A 20,869-nucleotide genomic window follows, 5' to 3' on the forward strand; every position below is an offset into this window, starting at 1 on the left:
TGAGCTACATCCTGTACAGAACACACTTCCCATCAGCTGGATCTGTTGTTCCAGTGTTCCATTTGAGTGCCAATATTTACACAATAGATACGCCCAGGGTAATTTACATATTCTGATACAGGCCTCTAGTCAGAAGCAAGAGACAACTGATTTGTTGATGTTTAAAACTCTGCCATTTCACCTAGTCCAACCTCACAGATTGACTCACAGATGCAGGGGTCACAGATGCAGGCATTGACTCACAGATGCAGGGGTCACAGATGCAGGCATACTCTGCCAGTCTATTTTGTTGTAGACAGCAGGGTGGATAATGACAGCTGCAGTAACCCTGAACTCAGATTCTTCATATAATTGATCTATCACAAGGATAGAGCATGCAGAAAGAAGCGAGCGTGACATGCAGACATATCCGGTAAAAAGAAGAAAGCTGATAAATCCATTTCCCCCCAAGAGATAGGTGGAATCAGAGCTACTTTAGAACCTGCTCATCGCTAATGTTACAATGCTTTAGACAACACAAAAACTTAGTCTGTTTTAAGAAGTCAAAGTGAATTTTGTGCTTATGAAAGATCGGCCACTCATTCCCCACTCCTCACCCAACGACGTACCTCAGCTCTGATCTGAAATACGGCATGCTATGTTAATCAGTGTCTCATTTAAGTGTCTGCCAATTGTGCCGATTTATGTACCCAGTTAAAAAAGGCTGGTGTATTAGAACTAATGGCACAGCTTCCCCACTCCAACCCCAAAGTAACCAGTGCACGTCATCGGGACGATAAGGGTCCTTGCTAGTAGCGGTCACAAAGACAACCTGAAAATGTGAAAATAAGGACAGACAAACATGCATTCCCGCTTTTTAAATCTGCTTTCTGCCACGGGGAAAAGCCACAGACCCAGAGAGATCAAAGGAAACATTAAGGGCTTTGAAAACGCTACTGGTTTTCACGGAGTGGAGAAGAGAGTGATGCCATTGACATGGTCTGTGGTTTACTGTCACAACAGACTCCAGCTGAGGCAGGAGAACAAGGAGCCTTCATTTCAGCCGGCATTTACTCAGCTCTTGTGCAATGAGGGTGACCATATTGTCCAAAGGGAGAACGGGACACCCCCAGCCACTTGCCCAAGCTCCCCCCGTAGCAGGAGGCCCTTGCCCGGTCACTGGAAACCTGCCAGCCCTGCACATGCTGGAACACTGCCTCGCCCCCAGCCCAGCCCTGCCTCCCCCCGACCCCACGAGCGGGGCTGGAATCTTTACTCACCCCTCCCCGCAGTACGTTCCTCCGCACTGCATCCCACTGTTTTGGCAAAAGAGGCCATTTGTCCCGTTGATCAAGTCGGCAAGAGCAAACGGGACAAATGGCCACTTTTGCAAAAAAAGAGGCAGGATGGCCAGGACAGGGCTTTAAAAAGGGACTGTCCCGGCCAAAACAGGACATAGGGTCACCCTATCCTCAACTCAACGTGTAACGATTCAGGCAAACATTAGTGCAGATCAGACTGGAAGTCAGATGGGAAGGGAGAGAACTGCACAGGGGGCGATGGGAAAAAGCCTGTCCTGGAAGCTAGATTTGGGGTTTAAGACTAGCCCGGAAGGAAAATTTTAATAGATCCCCATCGAGAGGATGAAAAATCCCCCTGTAAGTGCTAGTTTTGGCCTAAGCCACAGCCCTCGCTCCACCTTACGCAAAGCCCTATGTCAACTCCCTTCACAACTATAGCTCAAGAGTGAGAAAGCGGGCCCCGCCTTAAAAGCCCATACACACATGAGATGGAAGATCGGGCTCTGGGCTGGCCAGCTACTCACTGTCCCCCATCAAACAGTGGGATTTCATCTCTGCTAGGTACCTTCTCACAGCGTGGGGCATCCCAAGCAATAAAGCAGCCCTGTACAAAACAGCTGGTGCAGCCATAAGTAGTGCTGGTTTTAAGACTAGGTTAAAACAGGGACCCATTTTCTACTGCGAGCGGATTCCGAGCTCAGGTGAAAAGAATGAAACCCTTTATTGTGAAGATAAGTTGAAATCCAAGTAAGACACGTGACGGGGAGTTGTCGGCGCCTGCTGCTAGACAGGCCTGATGAACTCTGATAAACTCCAGGCACTTTATCATGAGCAACCCCTGCCAAGCGTAGAGACGCTTAGCACCTGAAAGGAGGGAGATTAATAACATAGCAGAGAGGGAGGAAATTCTCCTTATTGAACAATCAGGAGAGTAAATGAGTCAATTAATAGGGATGGATCTCAACCAAATCTCCATTTCCAGCCTTTGATTTTGGATTTCGGCCACCCCACCTTTGTGGCCTGGGCAATTAGATTTGCCAGGTGGGTTGTCATTTTATCTACCATTTAAAAGGTGACTTGTGATATTGTTAGGACGTGGATATTGTTAGGATATTGAAAGGATGTGGACAAATTGTCGAGAGTCCAGCAGAGGGCAACTGAAATGATTAGGGGGCTGGGGCACATGACTTATGAGGAGAGGCTGAGGGAACTAGGATTATTTAGTCTGCAGAAGAGAAGAGCGAGGGGGGATTTGATAGCAGCCTTCAAGTGACGGGGGGTTCCAAAGAGGATGGAGCTTGGCTGTTCTCAGTGGTGGCAGATGACAGAACAAGGAGCAATGGTCTCAAGTTGCCGTGGGGGAGGTCTAGGTTGGATATTAGGAAAGACTATTTCACTAGGAAGGTGGTGAAGCACCGGAATGGGTTACCCCTAGGAATCTCCATCCTTAGAGGTTTTTAAGGCCCAGCTTGACAAATCCCTGGCTGGGATGACTTAGTTGGGGTTGATCCTGCTTTGAGCAGGGGGTTGAACTAGATGACCCCCTGAGGTCTCTTCCAACCCTAATCTTCTATGATTGTACAGATAGGCGGTCACATGGCAAGTAGCTGTATGGAAGTTTCATGGAGACCAAGAAAGAAGAGACAGAAGTCCCAGATTTTCTGTGAAGATTCCCACTTCTGTACTCTTCATCCCTGTGGGTTGGAAAACAGGAGCTCTGAGTTTGCAATGTGATATGGCCAATGCAATTATGGGTTGAAATTGGTGAGGCATAAGGACACAGAGCAGGAAGGCAACAATCCCCATATAAAGTTCCAGTAAGAGGACACTCCAAGTACAGGGATGAACCACTCCCTGGCATAACTCCACTTCGCACCAGAGAGGATGGTCCAAGTCAAGCAACAAAAGTTATCTGATTCTTTCCTCACAAGAGGTAAAACTAAAAGTTTTGCTAAGTAACAACAAAGTGAGAGGAGGGGGAGGAGAGGGAGATGGTAAGTCAAATATTCAAAAGATACAATATTCAAATAATATTCAAATATACAATAAGATGGGAGATGCTAAGGAAAAGCTTCGGCTAAATATCAGAAAAAAGCCTTCCCAACAGGCAGGTCTATTAATGGAAGCCCATCATTTGGAACATTTAAAGCTAGACTGGTCAGAACATTAGAAAAATGTGGTATAAAGAGAAATACTGCATTGGCAAGAAGATGGAGTAGAGAATCGTTGATCTTTCCTGACTTCTAGAGATTTGGATAGCAGTCTTCTTTATGGACTAACCTGACCTGAAACAGGTTGTTGTAAAGAGTTTTAGGTGTTCTGTTCATTCCTCAGCATGACAAGACAGATGGCAGGGTATATTTCCATATGCGACTGGCAACAATAGCAGTGTACTGGGTATCGAGTCCTGCTCCGTTCTATCCCAGATGGAATGGCTGCCGTACAGTTGTGTCTGCATATTTAAAAATATCCATGGGACACTCCGTGCTACAGACCTCCACTGTCTACGTGTACTGTTGTTGTTGATGCCACATGAAGGTGAAAGGGGATCTCGGAGGCTCCAATGTTTTGCTGTAAAATAAAGGATTAGTTGTGCTATTTGTGGGAGGGTTAAGATCAGGTCTCAGCTATGCACAGAAGTTAGTTTAAACACAACTTTAAACTGGTGCAACTTCTGTGTTTGGACATGGCTTCAAACTTACAAAAACGGGACAAGTAGCACCCGTGTCCGCCCATTATGAAAGACGTTACGAGTTACAGACATTGAATGAACCTCCACAGCCATCCCTGCTAAATGGGATTAGAGGAGATGGCACTCCCGAGTATCAACCACGACTACGAGGTCAAGATCATGCCATAACCAGAGAAGCGTTAATTGGGTCTGGCTGGTTAGAATTTAGAGTAATTAACAGTTTTGCGCATGTGGGATCTGTACAGGCTTGTCTACAGTTTTTGGTACCGCTTTTAACTCTAGTGGTTAAACAAAACAAAAAAAGACACACACGGCACCCCTAACCAAGATAGTTAAACTGGTGCAAGAACTGTTCAGACACAGCCTCACCTGGCTGAACTTGCCTTTCAACTCCTATGAACTCTAAAAGGTATCTGCTCTCAAGAACAGGCTCCCCATTGTTGGAAATCCCCGGAATGCAAGGTTCAGATGTTTTGGAACACACCATAGCTCAGAGAGCTCCCATTCAGAGAACGAGGCTGGCTTTGCTGCACCAGGATGTGCATGACTCATTTCTTGGCTGACCAGCTGTTAACATCTGTCTCTGCTTTGTTGGTCCCATAAGAGGAAGGAATCCACTAATGCCATATCGCCCTTTAGGAGTGGGAGCTTATCAGATACACAAGCTCTACAAGAATTCTGGCTTGAAGTTATGTAAACTGCATCAGTACCAATTAAGAACATTCTTACTTGCCACCTTGCAGTGTGTATTTCAGTGCAGAAGCCACAGCCGGGTAGTAATTGGTTTGGCAGTCCCACCTGTATGATGCAGAAACCAGTTACGCTTACTAGAAGATGTGCTCTGACTAAAGCCATGAGGGAAGTAAACTTAACAGGTACTGGAGATGAAAGTTATTCTGTAAGCAGAATGTGAAATACCTTGTATTATTTCTGTTCCTCTTCTTCCCCCCCTTCTCTAGGGGTATTTAATTCCACCAAGCAGCAGCTATTTCAGAAGCTAGCCTGTAACTGCTGAACTCCTTTTCAGTCTAGTGGGTCTTGCCAATGAACAGCAGGAAATCAGAATTTGTACATGCAGCATTTTGAAAATAGGGGTGGGGAGAGGGAAGAACAGAATTAGATCCAGCTAGTTAGATTATGGCCTTTGCCCAAAACCCAAGCACAGACATGGATGTGACCTGTGTCCGGTGAACTCTGTTGCATTAGCAAACAATGAGAACAAAATCTGCCTGTAACATAATGTTTTTTTCCTTTGGACTTAAAGCGTGAACATCCAGCTAACCCAAATATATACTGAGGGTGACTCACACCAGAGTTAACTGGCAGTTTGCTTGCTGAGAAACAAAGACACCTGGCAAACTCTGATTCCCCCACAAGCATGTTTTCCTCCAAAATTCAACAAAAGACGAGACATTAGCAAGAAAAAAAAATTCCTTCTGACTACAACTTTAAACATGTTAACTAGACGTGAGGGCCCCAACAGGTGTCGCTTCCGACTACTTTGGAGTTCTGTTGATTCTCAATGGACTTCACACGACATTCGCTCGATTCACAAATTAAGAATGATTTTTCAGGGCATTAATTCAACCTGGAATCTGGAAAAATATCAAGCCACGCCCTGTCACGACATTCAGCTGTCATTACTGATCAGGCTAGTCTGTTGATGGTGCATGAAGTAGACTAGAATCCAGCTTGGTTTTCCATAGCTGGAGTGATGTAGGAGCGGCTGAGTGTAATACATGTATGGTGTCAGCGGATAACACTGGTCGCGCCCAAGGACACCTACGGATCAGATACGGGATATTTATTGCTTTCAACAGAGTTGTGCCTAGAGGGCCCAACTGCAATCAAGGCCCCATCATGCTAGGCCCCGTACAACCATCTAGGAGTCCTTGTCTAAACAGAGAAGACAGAGTGGGAAGGGAGCTGAAGAAGCAAAGTAACGTTCCAGGTTACAGCTTGGCAGTGGCAGAGTTCGGAATAGAAACCAGGTCTCCAACTCCCTGTCCACCAGCCCATGCTGCCTCTCACAACACTGAGAGGTGATACCATTTTAAGTCCTTTCCAAACATAGCCACACTCTAGAACTTTCCTAGGGTCTAGAAACAAGGGCCTGCCCTTCTAGAACTCTTGTCGCCTTTTCTCCCTTGCATTTCCGGTGCAGAAGCTTTCATGCGCTCACCCACTCCCTAGCGTCAGAGAGCAGACCTGAGGGAGTCAGACACATCCAGCATCTCAAGACTTGTCCATGCTCGCTGGGAGAGCTGCTTCCATGGGGTGAAGTGGCTCAAGATTCGGTTAGTGCTCCCGTTTCTGCAGCATTAACAAGGGGGCGCTCAAGGAGAATCCCGGTAAGACTATCCCCCTCCCCAAGGGGAAGGCAGGCACGGCTCTGTGACACAGCTGGCTCTAAATTCAGATCACCTACCTTGTGTCATTGCTACCCACTGCAGTCACAATTAGCGGTGTTCGACTTAGGATTGGCTGTCTGTGCACATCTGCCCACAGCACATTCTCTGGGCTTACCTGGGATTCTTCATTCCTCACGGGGTTTTCTATGGACCTGCTGCCTTCAAGGCTGTCCTTCTGCTTATATTTCCTCATGATCAAACTGTCCACGACCCAGAACATAACAGCCTTGGAGGGGAAAAAGGAAAACCATCAAGTTGTTCCAACAGCCCCGACTTTGGATGACCAATCTTTAGTGCAGCCTAAACTGCAAGGCGGTAGCAGCTTTAGGTAGGTGCTACAGCTTTAAAGCCTTACCGTGACCACCAACAGCTCACATACAACCTGATCCTACCAAGCAATTCGCGTCCTCGACCCCACTGACCCAAATGGAGTAGAGGACACTCTGCAGTCTACAGGATTAGGCCCCCATGTCTGCAGGAGTTTGACCAAGTGTGTGTTTTGGGAGTTATTTTCTCTCCTCTGCATTGAAGCCTGGTCGGTTTGTCAGAGCAGGCGCTTGCTGGAGGACCCACTGGAAAAGAGATTAAACAGTAGGTCAGGGCTGTACTGGGTCAGAGGGATTTCCCACCATGCTCTGCAGCTGTAACTGGCTGAAGCATGATGCATCCAGAGTCAAGGCTCACCCATTCAGCTTCCCACATGCTGGGAAAGTTTGCTCTTGAGCCAAGCAGAAGTGGCAGCAGGGACAAATTACGGCCATTCTGGGCCTGGGGAAAATCCTGCATGGGGCTCCCATGGCCCCACCTCCCACGGGTGGCAGCAGGTTTCCAAGTGAAGATGAATGAGGTTGCTCACCCCCCTTGGAGGTACTGCCTCATGAGTCGGCAGAGTCAAAGGCACACCCACTGTTTGTGTTTTCAAGCTTTCCCCACCACCTAGGAGACCAAACGCAGCTCCTCTAAAAATGAAAGCCAAGTTTCTGAGCTCACCATGTGGCTGCAGGAGCTGGCATGTTATTTGGCTCAGAGAAGCCAGGATGTGCTTGGCGTTCACAGTTACTAAACCATGACAGCATGCACGCCCAGGTGGATTCTGGCCACAGTGATTGTGGTGACAGATATTTAGGAGATTAAAACCCCCCTGTAGTTTCTGTATGCGAAACGAGTGCCCAACAGAAAGGCACCAGCTCGGCAGCTGTAGGTATGTGCAGGCTTTTCTCCACCTAGTTAGAAACTGCAGGGGACAGCAGCTTTCCAGGCGGTCTTCTGAAGGGGGAGAAATATTAGTTGCCTTGAGCTTTATTGACTCATGCATTTTGCAATCCTATTCAGATGAGCGTTGCAAGTCCTGCCTCACTGAATGCAAACTCCTCTTGTGCCAGTCTCACTCAGACCACACGACTCTCCACTCTGAATTTCCTCTTTGCCTTCCTCACCAAGTTCAAACAGCTTGTCTCTGCCTGGAAGGGTACTGCATGGCTCCTCTGTTGCCCTACTCTCTACTGGGAGGCAACACGGCCTAGTGATAGAACACTGACCAGCACTCAGAAGACCTGGGTTCTAATCCCTGCTCTGCCACTAGATGGACTGCTGGGTGACCTTGGGCAAGTCACTTCCCCTCCCTGTGCCCAGTTTTGCCATGTCTAAAAAGTGGGGGTAATGATACGGACACCCTTTGAGATCTACTGATGAAGAGTGCTCTGTAAGAGCTAGGTATTACTGACTGCTTCTAACTGCCTGGCTGCACTTCTCCCAAGCCATCCTACTTCTGTTTTAGTGCCATCTTCCATTGCATCCCTTATGTTTGGGATTCTCCATCTCCTTGTGTGGGGAACCAGAGAACGCATCAACATGTTGGAGGTCAGGAGGAGCGGAAGAGCTCCCATTTTAACCACAGGGTCTTAGCAAAGTTGAGACACATCCCTAGGAAGGGAACTCTCCAGCGATAAATGTAGTTGTTCCTGGGATTTCTTCAAATCCCCTAGGAACTTAGAAGACAGTTTCCAGAGAAAAAGGAAAGGGAGGGAAGTGGGGGTGTAGCTGGAAAGGACGGATGTATAGTCCACCTTGAACGTCTTGCATCCTGAGTTGCGGTGGGTGGAAAGACGTTCTGAATGGAGCAGGACGTCATCTGCCATGGCATGTCGTGTCAGACTGCAGTGGGACATTCCATTTCACAGTTCAAAAAACATTCCTGGTCCCATCAAAAATGGCCTAATCAAAGGTTCAAAGCCTGTGAAGGCAGACACGGAAAGGATTTCCAGAGTGATGGTTTAGAGATGATCAACAGTTTGTGGGACAACAGAACATTTGGCTGGACTTCAAGCAAGTCCTATTTTAAAAGAACCTTTTGTAGCATGAGGGCTAATTTTATACAAGATCATCAGAACAAAGTTACCCTATATTTATTTCTAAGTATCTGAATTACCATTTCCTCCCTAAGGAGTTTTACATCAGACTGAATGGAAGTTTTAGCCAAAAACCTCAATGGACTTTTTTGTTGATTCTTCCCAGTTTTGAAGGCTGCGAACCGTTGGGAAATCTATTTGGACAAAGAGGTTTGCAGACACAGGTCCTGATTCTGATAGCACCAGCCTCTCCCAATGGGTGGGATTCTTGTCTATTTGGTAGCATTTACACCCACAAAGCCTGGGCCTATTTGACTCTGGCTCATCGACCACAGAGTAGAGGGCATTCATCTTGCAGGACAGGGCCTGTTTTGGAGTTATCATTGGTATTTAACATGAGTGACATCACTAGAAAACTACCACTCAACTGTTATCTCTGCCTTTTTGAATCAAATTCCATACACGAGCCAGTTTGGCTATTCTTTAAGAGCACCATTAAAGAGGTGAATGGAAGGCCTGTTGGTTGATAAGGCCGGAGTTCAGAATTCAGTGCTTTTCATGACAGGATGCAACTAACAGCCGAGTTTTGGATGCCTGGGACGTCATGAATAATTGCAAGGGAAGCCCAGATCCTTCATTCATTTCTTGTCAGGTCCAATGGCGGAGGAGGTGATTTTTAAGTACATCAGGACAATCTGTCCAAGTGATCACTTAAGCAACAGACTTTTGTCTGTCTTAATGGATCATAGTGAAAGTCTGGAGACCATATTTTGCTCTTTGATTCACTCATAGAACCCAAGTCACCTTATTGTCCTCACCTTCACCCTACCCTGTCCCAGCTCCACCTCTGTCATTTTCATCTTACAGTTTAAGTAGAGTCTTCTAGGCAGGGAATCTGCGTTTCAGAAAGTGTCATACACATTGCATTAAGTACTTAAAAAAAACCCCAAAAGCAATCACCACCTTTCATCTTGGAAACCCTAAAACCACATCCCCGTGCATTCTATGTGCTGTATTCTAACAAAAATATGCAAAACCAGACAGAATTAATCATTAGCTATGGTAGAGATCTCAGAGTTTTGTGATGTTCGAGAGGCTTAATTTCGGCACTCCACAACTCGAATTCCTCCAAGTAACAGTGTTGATACAATTTACTAACTAGGAGACACTAGTGTCTCAGCAATAGGCGACTTCTGCGTAGGCTGAGACAGGCAGGGTGTCTAGTGGGTACGGCAATAGCTCGAGAATCCTGAGAGAGAGGTTCTACTCCCAGCTCTGCCAATGACCTGTTGTGTCACTTCTCTGCTTTGTTTTATTTCAAGAGAATAAGGACTGTGTGTACAGCACATCTCTGTTGGGACACCTAGGCCCAACAAACTCTGTTTTCAGAGGAGTCTTTGGCTTCACTTACGTTGACTGTAAAAGGCACAATGAACATGACCAGGACGAGCTCCAGCTGAGGATCTGGGATATAGTCCAGTAAAATCTCCTGAAGCTGCAAGGGAAACAAAAATTAAACAATGTTGTTAAAATACATCTTGGTTGCATGCTATTAACCATGAATTGCAGCGACCTTCCCACACTGGCAGATTCATGGCGGAGGCAGCTGCTGCCATTTTTACCCCGCCGCATAAGCTAGAAGAACACAAGCTATTCCACCCCACCCCAGACATTTCTGGCAGCCTGAGGCCAGGCAGATATTTATTCATTTATTAAAGTGCTGGTCTTCCACACTTTAACAGTGCATTATAATAACAGGCAGATTTTCCTTGGATTCTCTCAGCCTGGCTGCAAGACAAGCTTATGGGACACCAGCCTTGCATGAGGTGGCCTGGAAGACATCCAGAAGTGTGCTGCCAGCCTCCAGATTCCAGGTTCACATACCAAGAGTGGAGAAATCTATATTAGCGGTTCAAGTTTCGGAGTTCTCTACTACATGGATTCAGAATACTGGTTCCAACAGGAATGAAATATTGATGTGTCCCAACTTAATGTCTCCCACTTGTTCCATCTCTCTGGACACACACAGCTGCTGTCTACTGATAGTCTTTGCATCGTGGCAGCAGCTAGTGGTCAGAACAGATCAGAGCCCTACTGTGCTAGGTGCTGTTCAAAAAATAACGAGACAGCCTCTCCCCTGAAGTAGTTACAGTCTAAACGAGAGAAGAGAAAAGGAAGTATCATCTCCAATTCACAGATGAGTTAAGGAAACAGAGAGATTAAGTGACTCGCCCAAGGTCACAGAGTATATCTGTGGCAGGGCTGGGAATTGAACCCAGGTTCTCCAGAGTCCCAGGCTACAAGCTCATCCATCCAAGGACAGAACAACCTATTCAATTAGTCTCTCTATTGGTCAGCTTGTGACACATTTCCCTGCCATGAGCCAAAAGGCAGTTCCCCATATGCAGTAACCAGTAATGGGTTATTTGAGGGCTCCTTGTGAGTTATAGTCTAATAAAGAATTAGCGCACACAATGCAATACAAACACTCACTCTCCCACTCCAGAGGAAAACATAACCAGTCACTTACCTTTGTCCAGCCAGGGATGAACAGGGCAAGGCTTACCACAGTCTTCTCAAAGACCATTATCAGCAAATAGAGGATGCACTGGCCAATCCAGGCAGCAGCTTGTGGAGGGTCACCTGGAAAAGTAAGTTAAATTTAGCCTATAGAACAGGAGTAGAAAACCATAAAGAGAAATATCAGAGTACCCTAATGTAAAACAATATGGACTGATAACAGGAGTTAAGGAGACTAGCACAGGAGGAGAAGGGGGAAGTGTGTGTACAGTGCCTCAATATCCCAGCTTGTACGCGTATCTCTGACCCCTCCTAGAAAGGACGCTAATCTGCTTCGGTGTTGCAATGTTCCAGTTGGAGGACTAGAGGGGAGATAATTCTTCTGACAGCTACTGGAGGTCTTCCTTCGTGGCAAGCTGTAGGAGCTTACGGTTTTGGAGCAGAAAGTTGGTGCTTTCTTCAGACAGGAAATTAAAAATGACTCTGGTCTCTTTTCAGAATGTTTTCGATTGAAAACTGAGCAATATTCACACTCCGGTCAAACAATTTCTTCCAACACGCACTGCTTTGCATGTCATCAAATTTCATCTGTCTTGCCCCACCTAAGTTTAGCGAGGTCCTCTGCCCTCTTTAGTTTAAGAGAATCTAAACAACTGTGCCAGTGGCAAGTTTCGCCACCTCTTCCTATCCTTTTCCAGGCTATTGGGAACAAATTATATATGGGCCCAGAAGCAGACTAACAGGATAAATTCCATGGCTTGTGTTTTTCAGGAGGTCAGACCAGAGCCAGTGGTCTCTTCTGGCCTTAAAACATTTTAAGCGCTGGTCCTAGTACTGATCTTGGATACAATGCACTGCTACGTTGATAACAGATCATTTATTCCTATTCTGTGCTGGGATAACTCCATCCATGTCTGAAATGCAGCCCCTTCCGGTGTGAGCTGTCAAATATGCGGTCACATGCTACACCAGGCGGCAAGCTCAGAACACAGCCTCCAACTGTACATTCAAGGGGAGATTTAGGCAGCACCTGGGATTTCCCCCACATCGAATCTGAAAACGCCAGGGGTATCTGGTGATCTAAATGGTCACTGCCTTTTGGGTGATGCTGACAACTGGGGTCTAGTTTTCATAACTAGCACTCCATCCAAGATAGATTTCATTTTACATGGCGTGGATGTATCCGATATCTGTTAGCTGCTGATGAGAGCGGACGGCTGGGGACGTAATACTGAAGGTCTGAGACACAGGGCCTCCATCATCCCAGGTTTTCAAGTAATCCAATCTGAAAATCAATGCTAGTTAAATATGGATGATAGGTACTTAAAGTGAAAATTAAAAGCATCTTTATTATTGTTCACAACTATAATGGAACCATATCTATTACAGACAGTAGCGTCAGGCCTCAATAAACATCCTGCCAGCTGTTCATTATCTTCCTAGGCTCATTACAATCCGTCAGGGCTGCAAAATTGGGGTTGGTAATATCTGGCTCTCTTGAGACACAGGTCACATTTCCTCCTGACACTCAAATAGTAAAGAGCCTCTGGTGGCATCTCTGTTTCCAGTAGAGACCAGAGTCCAGAACCGCCGCTGTGCAGGAGAGTCGAAGCAAAGCTCCTCTGAAGCTGGGAGGTGATCCGAGGTTTGATCCAAATGGGTCAGGAGGTCTCTTGTCCTTCCCTTCTCATCAGAGCCCCCAGCCCTTGAGGGAATCCCTTGCTCACTTCACCCCCACCCACTGGAGACATTTTCACATTCTGGACATCTCCGTTACGGTAGAGAACTCTCCTTGAGTATGCGTCAACTCCAAGAGGCACAAGGGAAGCCATCTAGATCTCTTTCCCCAGCAGACTGGTAGCAAAATAGCCCATGCAACCTATTAGTAAGAGGCCAGGGCCAGCTCACGTTCATTTTGTGAAGGGTGATTCTGTAAACATGAGGCGGGTCAGACAATACCAGGGCTGTATCGGCTGGGGATGAACTAAGGGCCTTTGTCAAGCTGACACCTTGCAGGAGCAGTAAGAGAGAAGCACTGAAACGTTTGACCAACGTGTCTGATGCCTCCAAGGCCGAGGAAACACGTCTGAGAGCCAAGGCCTACTAAGCCTGCTACACACTTTTAGGCGAGCGTCACAGATCTATAGCCCCCGGTGCTAAAGGCAACTGGCAACAGAAACACACTGAAATGTTTGACTGACTGATACAAAAACAGCACACCTGTGGGTTCTGGTGTTATTACAATGAACTCTGATCAAGCCAGCACAGGAATTCTGGCTGGCTAAGAACCTGGAGTGGCAAAGGCATCACCTCAGTAGTTCCCTTCGCTATAACTTTTGGAAGGAAGGGAGAAGGGGAAAAGCCAAGAATGGATGACTGCAGATGGGAACTGGGTAAGGCAGGCTGCTGAAATGGGAAAAGGTGGGCGGGTCGTGGCAACAGGGACCATGAAGAGGCAAGAGGGCAAGGGGAGGAAGAGGCAAAGGTAGCAGGACAGGGAAGAAGGGGAGAAGAGAGAACAGAAAAGGCAAGAGGCTTGGGAGGAAATAAGGCCAAGAGGAGGAGAAGTGTGGGAGGAGTAAAAGGGACCCAAGCCAGTCAGCATGGACATTACCTTACAGCAGCTGAAGTGTTGAACAGTGTGTGCACGAGCTAGTTGGGGAGAAGCTTCCTGGTGGTAGTTGGGGCTGGGCGAAGCCGCTCCCCTTGCTGGCTTTGGAAGAGGGTTTCAGTATTTCAAGAGCAGTGCAGATCCAACAGACTCATCAGAACCAAGGGGCTGGGTTTTGCCCATTCCTTGACTCGGGTTTGGTTTTTTGTTATGTACTGACATCTGAGACATTCCCACACAATTCCCTGCATGTGAAGCCTTGGCAGATAATGCTATTCTAGTCCAAAGCCCAAGCATAGACAAAATAGATCCATCACTTCCCTTCTGCCTTTGAACTTGGCTTTCCCTTTTGTTCAGGGCACTCTCAGATGATGTGCACTGACCCCAGAATTGAGGCTGGATCTTGAAACCACAGCAGCCTTCACTAGCCCCCAGCTACCTGCCCATTACACTCCACAGCTGACACGGTACTTGGTTGCATCTGCAACCATTTAGCAATGTTCATCTGGAGATCAGATGCTTCATCCTGTGGATGGCTACAACTTTTACAGGCTACCTGTGTGAGGCTGGCAGACCGGGTGCCAGCTCTTGCCAAGACTTTAGGCCTCAGTTGAGTACTGAGGATTTCATTGCTGGAAAGCAGTTCAGCCCACCAGTGCATTAGTATGGTTAAGATGAGTATTGGACTTCTAACAGTGTGTTTAGACTTTATGAAATGCTTGTATGTTGCTACATGTATTAATCCTACTTATAATGTCTATATCCTAGGGCTATTTAAGGCAATACTTCAGTGTTGGCTGTATATAGCTGTAACATGTTTGTTCTGAACTATGTAACTCTCCAAACAAGAAAAATGTTTACCCAGTGCAAAGTGCTAAATCCCTATGAGAGGTATTACCTCTGGCCCATCTGGAAGGGCTATCAAAACTAAATAGGCCATTTAGGGACATCACAATGCAAAGATTTTATTAACTGTCCCTGCACACCCATGAAGAGGTTACCTGTAAAAAGACTCGTCCCACCAGCTTGAATTGCGGAAGGAGGAAATAAAAATAGCTGACAAGACAAGTTTTCAGCTCTTTGGGTGTTTGGACTCTGAGAGCTTGAGCTACAAAACAGCAGTGGGGGTCAACCTGGGTGGGCCCTAAAGGATACTCAGAGCTGACAGATTGCTACAACTCTGTCACCGTTTGGAACCATAGACTGTAACTCATTTGTGACTATATGTTTGCCTGCTTTAACCTGTAAATAACTCACTCATTTCTTTTTCCTAGTTAATAAATCCTTAGTTTACTATAGGATTGGCTACAAATATTGTCTTTGGCATAAGCCCTGAGGTACAACTGACCTGGGGTTAAAGTGACTGGTTTCTTGGGACCGGAAACAACCCAAATATTTTATAGAATCATAGAAGTTTGGGACTGGAAGGGACCTCCCGAGAGGTCATCTAGTCCAGTCCCCTGCACTCAAGACAGGACTATGTAATAATTAAACCATTCCTGACAGGTGTTTGTCTAACCTGTTCTTAAAATCCTCCAATGACTGAAATTCCATAACCTCCCTAGGCAATTTGTTCCAATACTTAACCACCCTGACAGTTAGGCAGTTTTTCTTAATGTCCAACCTAAACCTCCCTTGGTGCAATTTAAGCCCATTGCTTCTTGTCCTATTCTAGGAGGTTAATGAGAACAATTTTTCTCACTCCTCCTTGTAACAATCTTCAATGTACTTGAAAACTGTTATCCTGTCCGCCCTCAGTCTTCTCTTCTCCAGACTAAAGAAACCCAGTTTTTTCAATCTCTCCTCATCGCTCGTTTTCCAGATCTCAAAACCATTTTGTGATCTTTGGTGCACAGCAAACAACTATCACTAAGCACAGCTTGCCTGTGTGGCAAGACAGATGGGCATGCCCAAGGGGACTGCCTGTGACTCCATGGGAAGGCTCAGAGTGCTTCAGGAGTTCCCATTTGTTAGTGGGTTGGTGAAATCTAATTGTAGAACACACCACCAGTTTGTCTGCCCTGAGGCTGGCCTTCACAGTTGTGAACTACTCCAGACAGCGGGACTGTCTGCTCACTCTTTCCCTACTCTCCAGCAGGAATCTGACCAGGTCAGTGCAATACCACAGATTGTTATCTTACCACAAGTGACCGTCTTTTTTTTAAATGTAGCAGGTGCCAAGCAGCTTCACAATCTACATTTCATCTTTACTAGCAAGGACAGTAAAGTCACCTCAGTCCCTGGAAAAAATCACAGAGCAGGTCCTCAAGGAATCAATTCTGAAGCACTTAGAAGAGAGGAAAGCGATCAGGACAGTCAGCATGGATTCACCTACAGAAAGCCATGCCTGACTAACCTAACTGCCTTCTATGACGAGATAACTGGCTCTGTGGATGAGGGGAAAGCAGTGGACGTGTTGTTCCTTGACTTTAGTAAAGCTTTTGACATGGTCTCCCACAGTATTCTTGCCAGTAAGTTAAAGAAGTATGGGCTGGATGAATGCACTATAAGGTGGATAGAAAGCTGGCTAGATTGTCGGGCTCAACGGGTAGTGATCAATGGCTCCATGTCTAGTTGGCAGCCGGTATCAAGCGGAGTGCCCCAAGGGTCAGTCCTCAGGCCGGTTTTGTTCAATATCTTCATTAATGATCTGGAGGATGGTGTGGATTGCACCCTCAGCAAGTTTGCAGATGACACTAAACTGGGAGGAGAAGTAGATACGCTGGAGGGTAGGGATAGGATACAGAGGGACCTAGATAAATTAGAGGATTGGGCCAAAAGAAATCTGATGAGGTTCAACAAGGACAACTGCAGAGTCCTGCACTTAAGACGGAAGAATCCCATGCACCGCTACAGACTAGGGACCGAATGGCTCGGCAGCAGTTCTGCAGAATAGGACCTAGGGGTTACAGTGGACGAGAAGCTGGATATGAGTCAACAGTGTGCCCTTGTAGCCAAGAAGGCCAATGGCATTTTGGGATGTATAAGTAGGGGCATTGCCAGCAGAACGTGATCCTTCCCCTCTATTTGACATTGGTGAGGCCTCATCTGGAGTACTGTGTCCAGTTTTGGGCCCCACACTACAAGAAGGATGTGGAAAAATTGGAAAGCGTCCAGCGGAGGGCAACAAAAATGATTAGGGGACTGAAACACATGACTTATGAGGAGAGGCTGAGGGAGCTGGGATTGTTTAGTCTGCGGAAGAGAAGAATGAGGGGGGATTTGATAGCAGCTTTCCATTACCTGAAAGGGGGTTCCAAAGAGGATGGAGCTAGACTGTTCTCAGTGGTAGCAGATGACAGAATGAGGAGTAATGGTCTCAAGTTGCAGTGCGGGAGGTTTAGGTTGGATATTAGGAAAAACTTTTTCACTAGGAGGGTGGTGAAACACTGGAATGCGTTACCTAGGGAGGTGGTGGAATCTCCTTCCTTAGACGTTTTTAAGGTCAGGCTTGACAAAGCCCTGGCTGGGGTGATTTAGTTGGGGATTGGTCCTGCTTTGAGCAGGGGGTTGGACTAGATGACCTCCTGAGGTCCCTTCCAACCCTGATATTCTATGATTCTATGACAGGAAAAGAAGTGTTATTTACTCCTTCTCGTAACATAAGAGCTGTGGGGCTCACCAAATGAAATTAATAGGCAGCAGGTTTAAAACAAACAAAGAAAAGGAAGTATTTCTTCACACAACGCAGTGGCAACCTGTGGAACTCTTTGCCAGAGGATGTTGTGAAGGACAAGACAATAACAAGTTCAAAAAAGAACTAGATAAACTCATGGAGGATAGGTCCATCAATGGCTATTAGCCAGGATGGGCAAGGATGGTGTCCCTAGCCTCTGTTTGCAAGAAGTTGGGAATGGAAGACAGGAGATGGATCACTTGATCATTACCTGTTCGGTTCATTTCCCCTGGGACACCTGGCATTAGCCACTGTCGGAAGACAGGATACTGGGCTAGATGGACCTTTGGTCTGACCCAGTATGGCTGTTCTTAAGGCAGGTTGGAGTAACAGCCAACCTAAAACTTTGCCCAAAACTCAAACCAAATTCCAGCCTTTTCCTGGCTTTGAAATCTGCTCAGGTTTTTCCTCCCTCATGTTCCATTTGAAAAATTCAGCTAGCTGTTCTTCATGATTTTCTTGTTTGCCAAGCCTATTTATAAAGAAGGCCTGCTCACTCTAAGAGCACTTTATCTCCGTACCTGCGGGAGAGTGATCAAAATACAAATTCAGCATTATGAATTTGTTGCATAGTACTTTCTAGATGCACTGTACAAAGCTGGGTTGAAAGAAAGGAAACTTAAACCCAAATATCTTCAGCAGCAGCAGAAGCAAAACCATACTGGCCAGGTTGGGGTTTGTATAGATTTGTTTTTAAGCCTTACTATCTCACTATCTTACAATCACTGTGACCACCTCAAAGACATTAGTCTTTCATCCTTTAACACACCCCGGAGGCAGGGTAGTGTCCACATTTTACAGATGAATTGAGGCACAGAATAGATTCGGCGACTTCTCCAAAGTCACACAGGAAATCTGGGGCATATTCACAGACGTGTGATGCTGGCAGACCAGGTGCCAGCTCATGCCAGAGTCCCAGGCCAATTCCCGTGTGTATTAGTATACATCAAAGTGATGGTTAAATGTAAAAAGGGTATTTGGTGTTTAAACTTCATGAAAACTGGTGGGATGTTACTTGCATTGTTTTCACTTATCTGTATCCTGTTATAAGGTAGGAGCAAACATTCACATTGTGTTTATTCCTGTAACTAAATAACCCATCAAAGGAGAAAGAAGCCTTGTAGAATGCAAATGAAGAACTTTAACAGAAAAGTGCTAATTTCAAGGAAAGTGGCCATTTTGGGCGATGATCAGAGGTCAAAGGCTCAAAATGCATTCCTCCCTTTCTATCATCAAAGTGAAAGGCCACATGGGTAGTGACACTGCCAGCTTGTTTTCTGTGAGAAGCTCCTTGAATCCATACTTGTAAAGATCTTACACTTCTGAACTGTTTGGACTCTTCCAAGGAAGTGTACCAGATGCAACGTGGAGATATCCAGAGACAATCTGGGTATCCAGAAAAAACTTTTGGGAAACTGGCATTATTACATCACTGCCACCATTTGGAATTAAACTGTGACTCACCTGTGCATATATTTTACCTGCTTTCATCTCTCAATAACTCTCATTTCCTTTTGTTAGCTAAATCAACCTTAAGTTACTTTACTATAGATTTGGCCACCACCGTTGTCTTTGGTGTAAGATCTAGCGTATCAATTGATTTGGGCTAAGTGACTGGTCTTTTGGGACTGGAAGCGACCTAAATGTGATGTGATTTTGGGTGCAAGTGACCATTTTATCACAAAGTCCAGTTTGTCTGGGTCGCAAGATAGATTGGAGAATCTAAGGGGACTGTCTGTAACTCCATGGTAAGACTGGCATAGTGATCCAGGAGTTCACATTTGTCACTGCCTTGGTGAAGTCTAATTACAGAACACACCACCAGGCTTGGGCATTTCCCTGTTTTCTGACAGGCCGTCCTGAGGTAGGCACTCACAGTCGTGAGCCACTCCAGACAGCATGACACCCAGGAATTGTACCCCGATCTTGCATGTCGAAGTCCTAATATAAACAATGCACTGGACAGGGCCCAACTGCAGCCAGGGTCCCATTGTGCTGTACTGACTAGTCTCTTCCTCAGAGCGCTTATACCCTGTCGAGTCACCAAGTAGAAGAACTTGCCCAAGGTCAGTGAGAGGAAGAAACAGAATCCAGCTCTCCCAAATCCCAGATTCATTGCTCGACCCACTGAACCACACTACCTCTCCATCCATCCCCTCTTGTGAAAGTCCTTAAGAGGCAGAGATAAGGAAATTTAGCTACAGATTCAGTCACCACAGGGAAACATATGGTCCCAGAGAATGGATGCTAGTTTTATCCCCCCTCAAAAGCTTCCAGCTATCACTGCAGAACAAAACAGTCTGATAGGGTACTTGTACGGGCGGACTGCAGAGCCACACAGAAATTGGGGAAGTCGTTTTCCTTCATGTAGAAGAGGAAGAGAATAAGGCGGAGACCAAACTAAGCCTTGTGTTTACTTTGAGGCTGCCTAAACCCTTTAACTAGAGCTGTGCAAAACTCAGCTAGTTTGAGCCACGTGGCCTTGCAAACCTGCTCTTCACTTTGGCATTTGAGAGAAACAAACAGATCCAAAAAAACCTCAAAGCAAAACCCAACAGTCACACTAGAAACGGACAGCACTGCACCTTTTGGTTATGTTGCGATATCAGACACTGGCCTGGACTCCTGAAACTTTCAATAAGCCGGGCCAGAGTTTAAATCAGGCAAGTTTTGCCTGGTTCAGGGTTTCCACTGTGGATGCCTCAAGTCTCTAGCCCGGTGATCTCAATGCAACACTGCCGGCATGGTTACCCTTTACGTGGTTATTCTCCATCACATACCGACTGCACAAGTCAACAGAAGAGCTGTCAAAGAAGCACAGACCCCACTACTGAGATGTTCCAAGCAACAGGTGTGGCTGTTTTGTCCCTTCTCTTCCATGTTCTTCATTTTATTTTCAAAACTGAGGAAAAAAGTTTTAATGCAACAGAGCAAGAATCGGTTCTTCAGCATAAAGAAGTTTCAGGGTTAGACATGCGTTTGTTTTTATCCTCTGCCCAGAGGCTCTGGGGGTTTTGGAGTTGTGCTTCGCAGGAGTTTGGTCTCCTAGGAACAAGAGGCTGCTCAGTGCCAAAATATCTCATTGGCCTGGGGTAAATGTCAAACTGTTTTATGGTTTTTCTTAAGTGGCTGCATGGCTCTGTCAATGGAATTTAGATCTTCTCATTTTCAGCCATGAGCTCAAATCTAGCCTGGGGAGCAATCAGCTGAAGTGACCAGGTGGCCATTGGGCTGCTAGGTGGGGTGACTTGGTCGTCCGAGTCCTATTCGGCAAGGAAGAGTGCCAATATTACAAGAATCATTAAACGGGCATAACAGAACCCCTTCTTTT

At 46.2% G+C, this 20,869-nt stretch overlaps 1 protein-coding gene across 2 annotated transcripts in view; it reads right to left on the minus strand.

Annotated features, from left to right (window-relative positions):
* Positions 1 to 20,869, minus strand: part of LOC102944591 (store-operated calcium entry regulator STIMATE) — a 71,188-nt gene that overhangs the window by 3,582 nt on the left and 46,737 nt on the right. For both annotated transcript variants that reach the window (XM_037889344.2, XM_037889345.2), the window contains exons 5-7: positions 11,262 to 11,374; positions 10,143 to 10,226; positions 6,499 to 6,609 (exon numbers count right to left, since the gene is read on the minus strand). In XM_037889344.2, the coding sequence (XP_037745272.1) occupies positions 6,499 to 6,609; positions 10,143 to 10,226; positions 11,262 to 11,374 (308 nt within the window). The remainder of the gene's footprint in view (positions 1 to 6,498; positions 6,610 to 10,142; positions 10,227 to 11,261; positions 11,375 to 20,869) is intronic.

The sequence above is a fragment of the Chelonia mydas genome, chromosome 1, assembly GCF_015237465.2.
Source record: "Chelonia mydas isolate rCheMyd1 chromosome 1, rCheMyd1.pri.v2, whole genome shotgun sequence".
Taxonomy (NCBI): Eukaryota; Metazoa; Chordata; order Testudines; family Cheloniidae; genus Chelonia; species Chelonia mydas.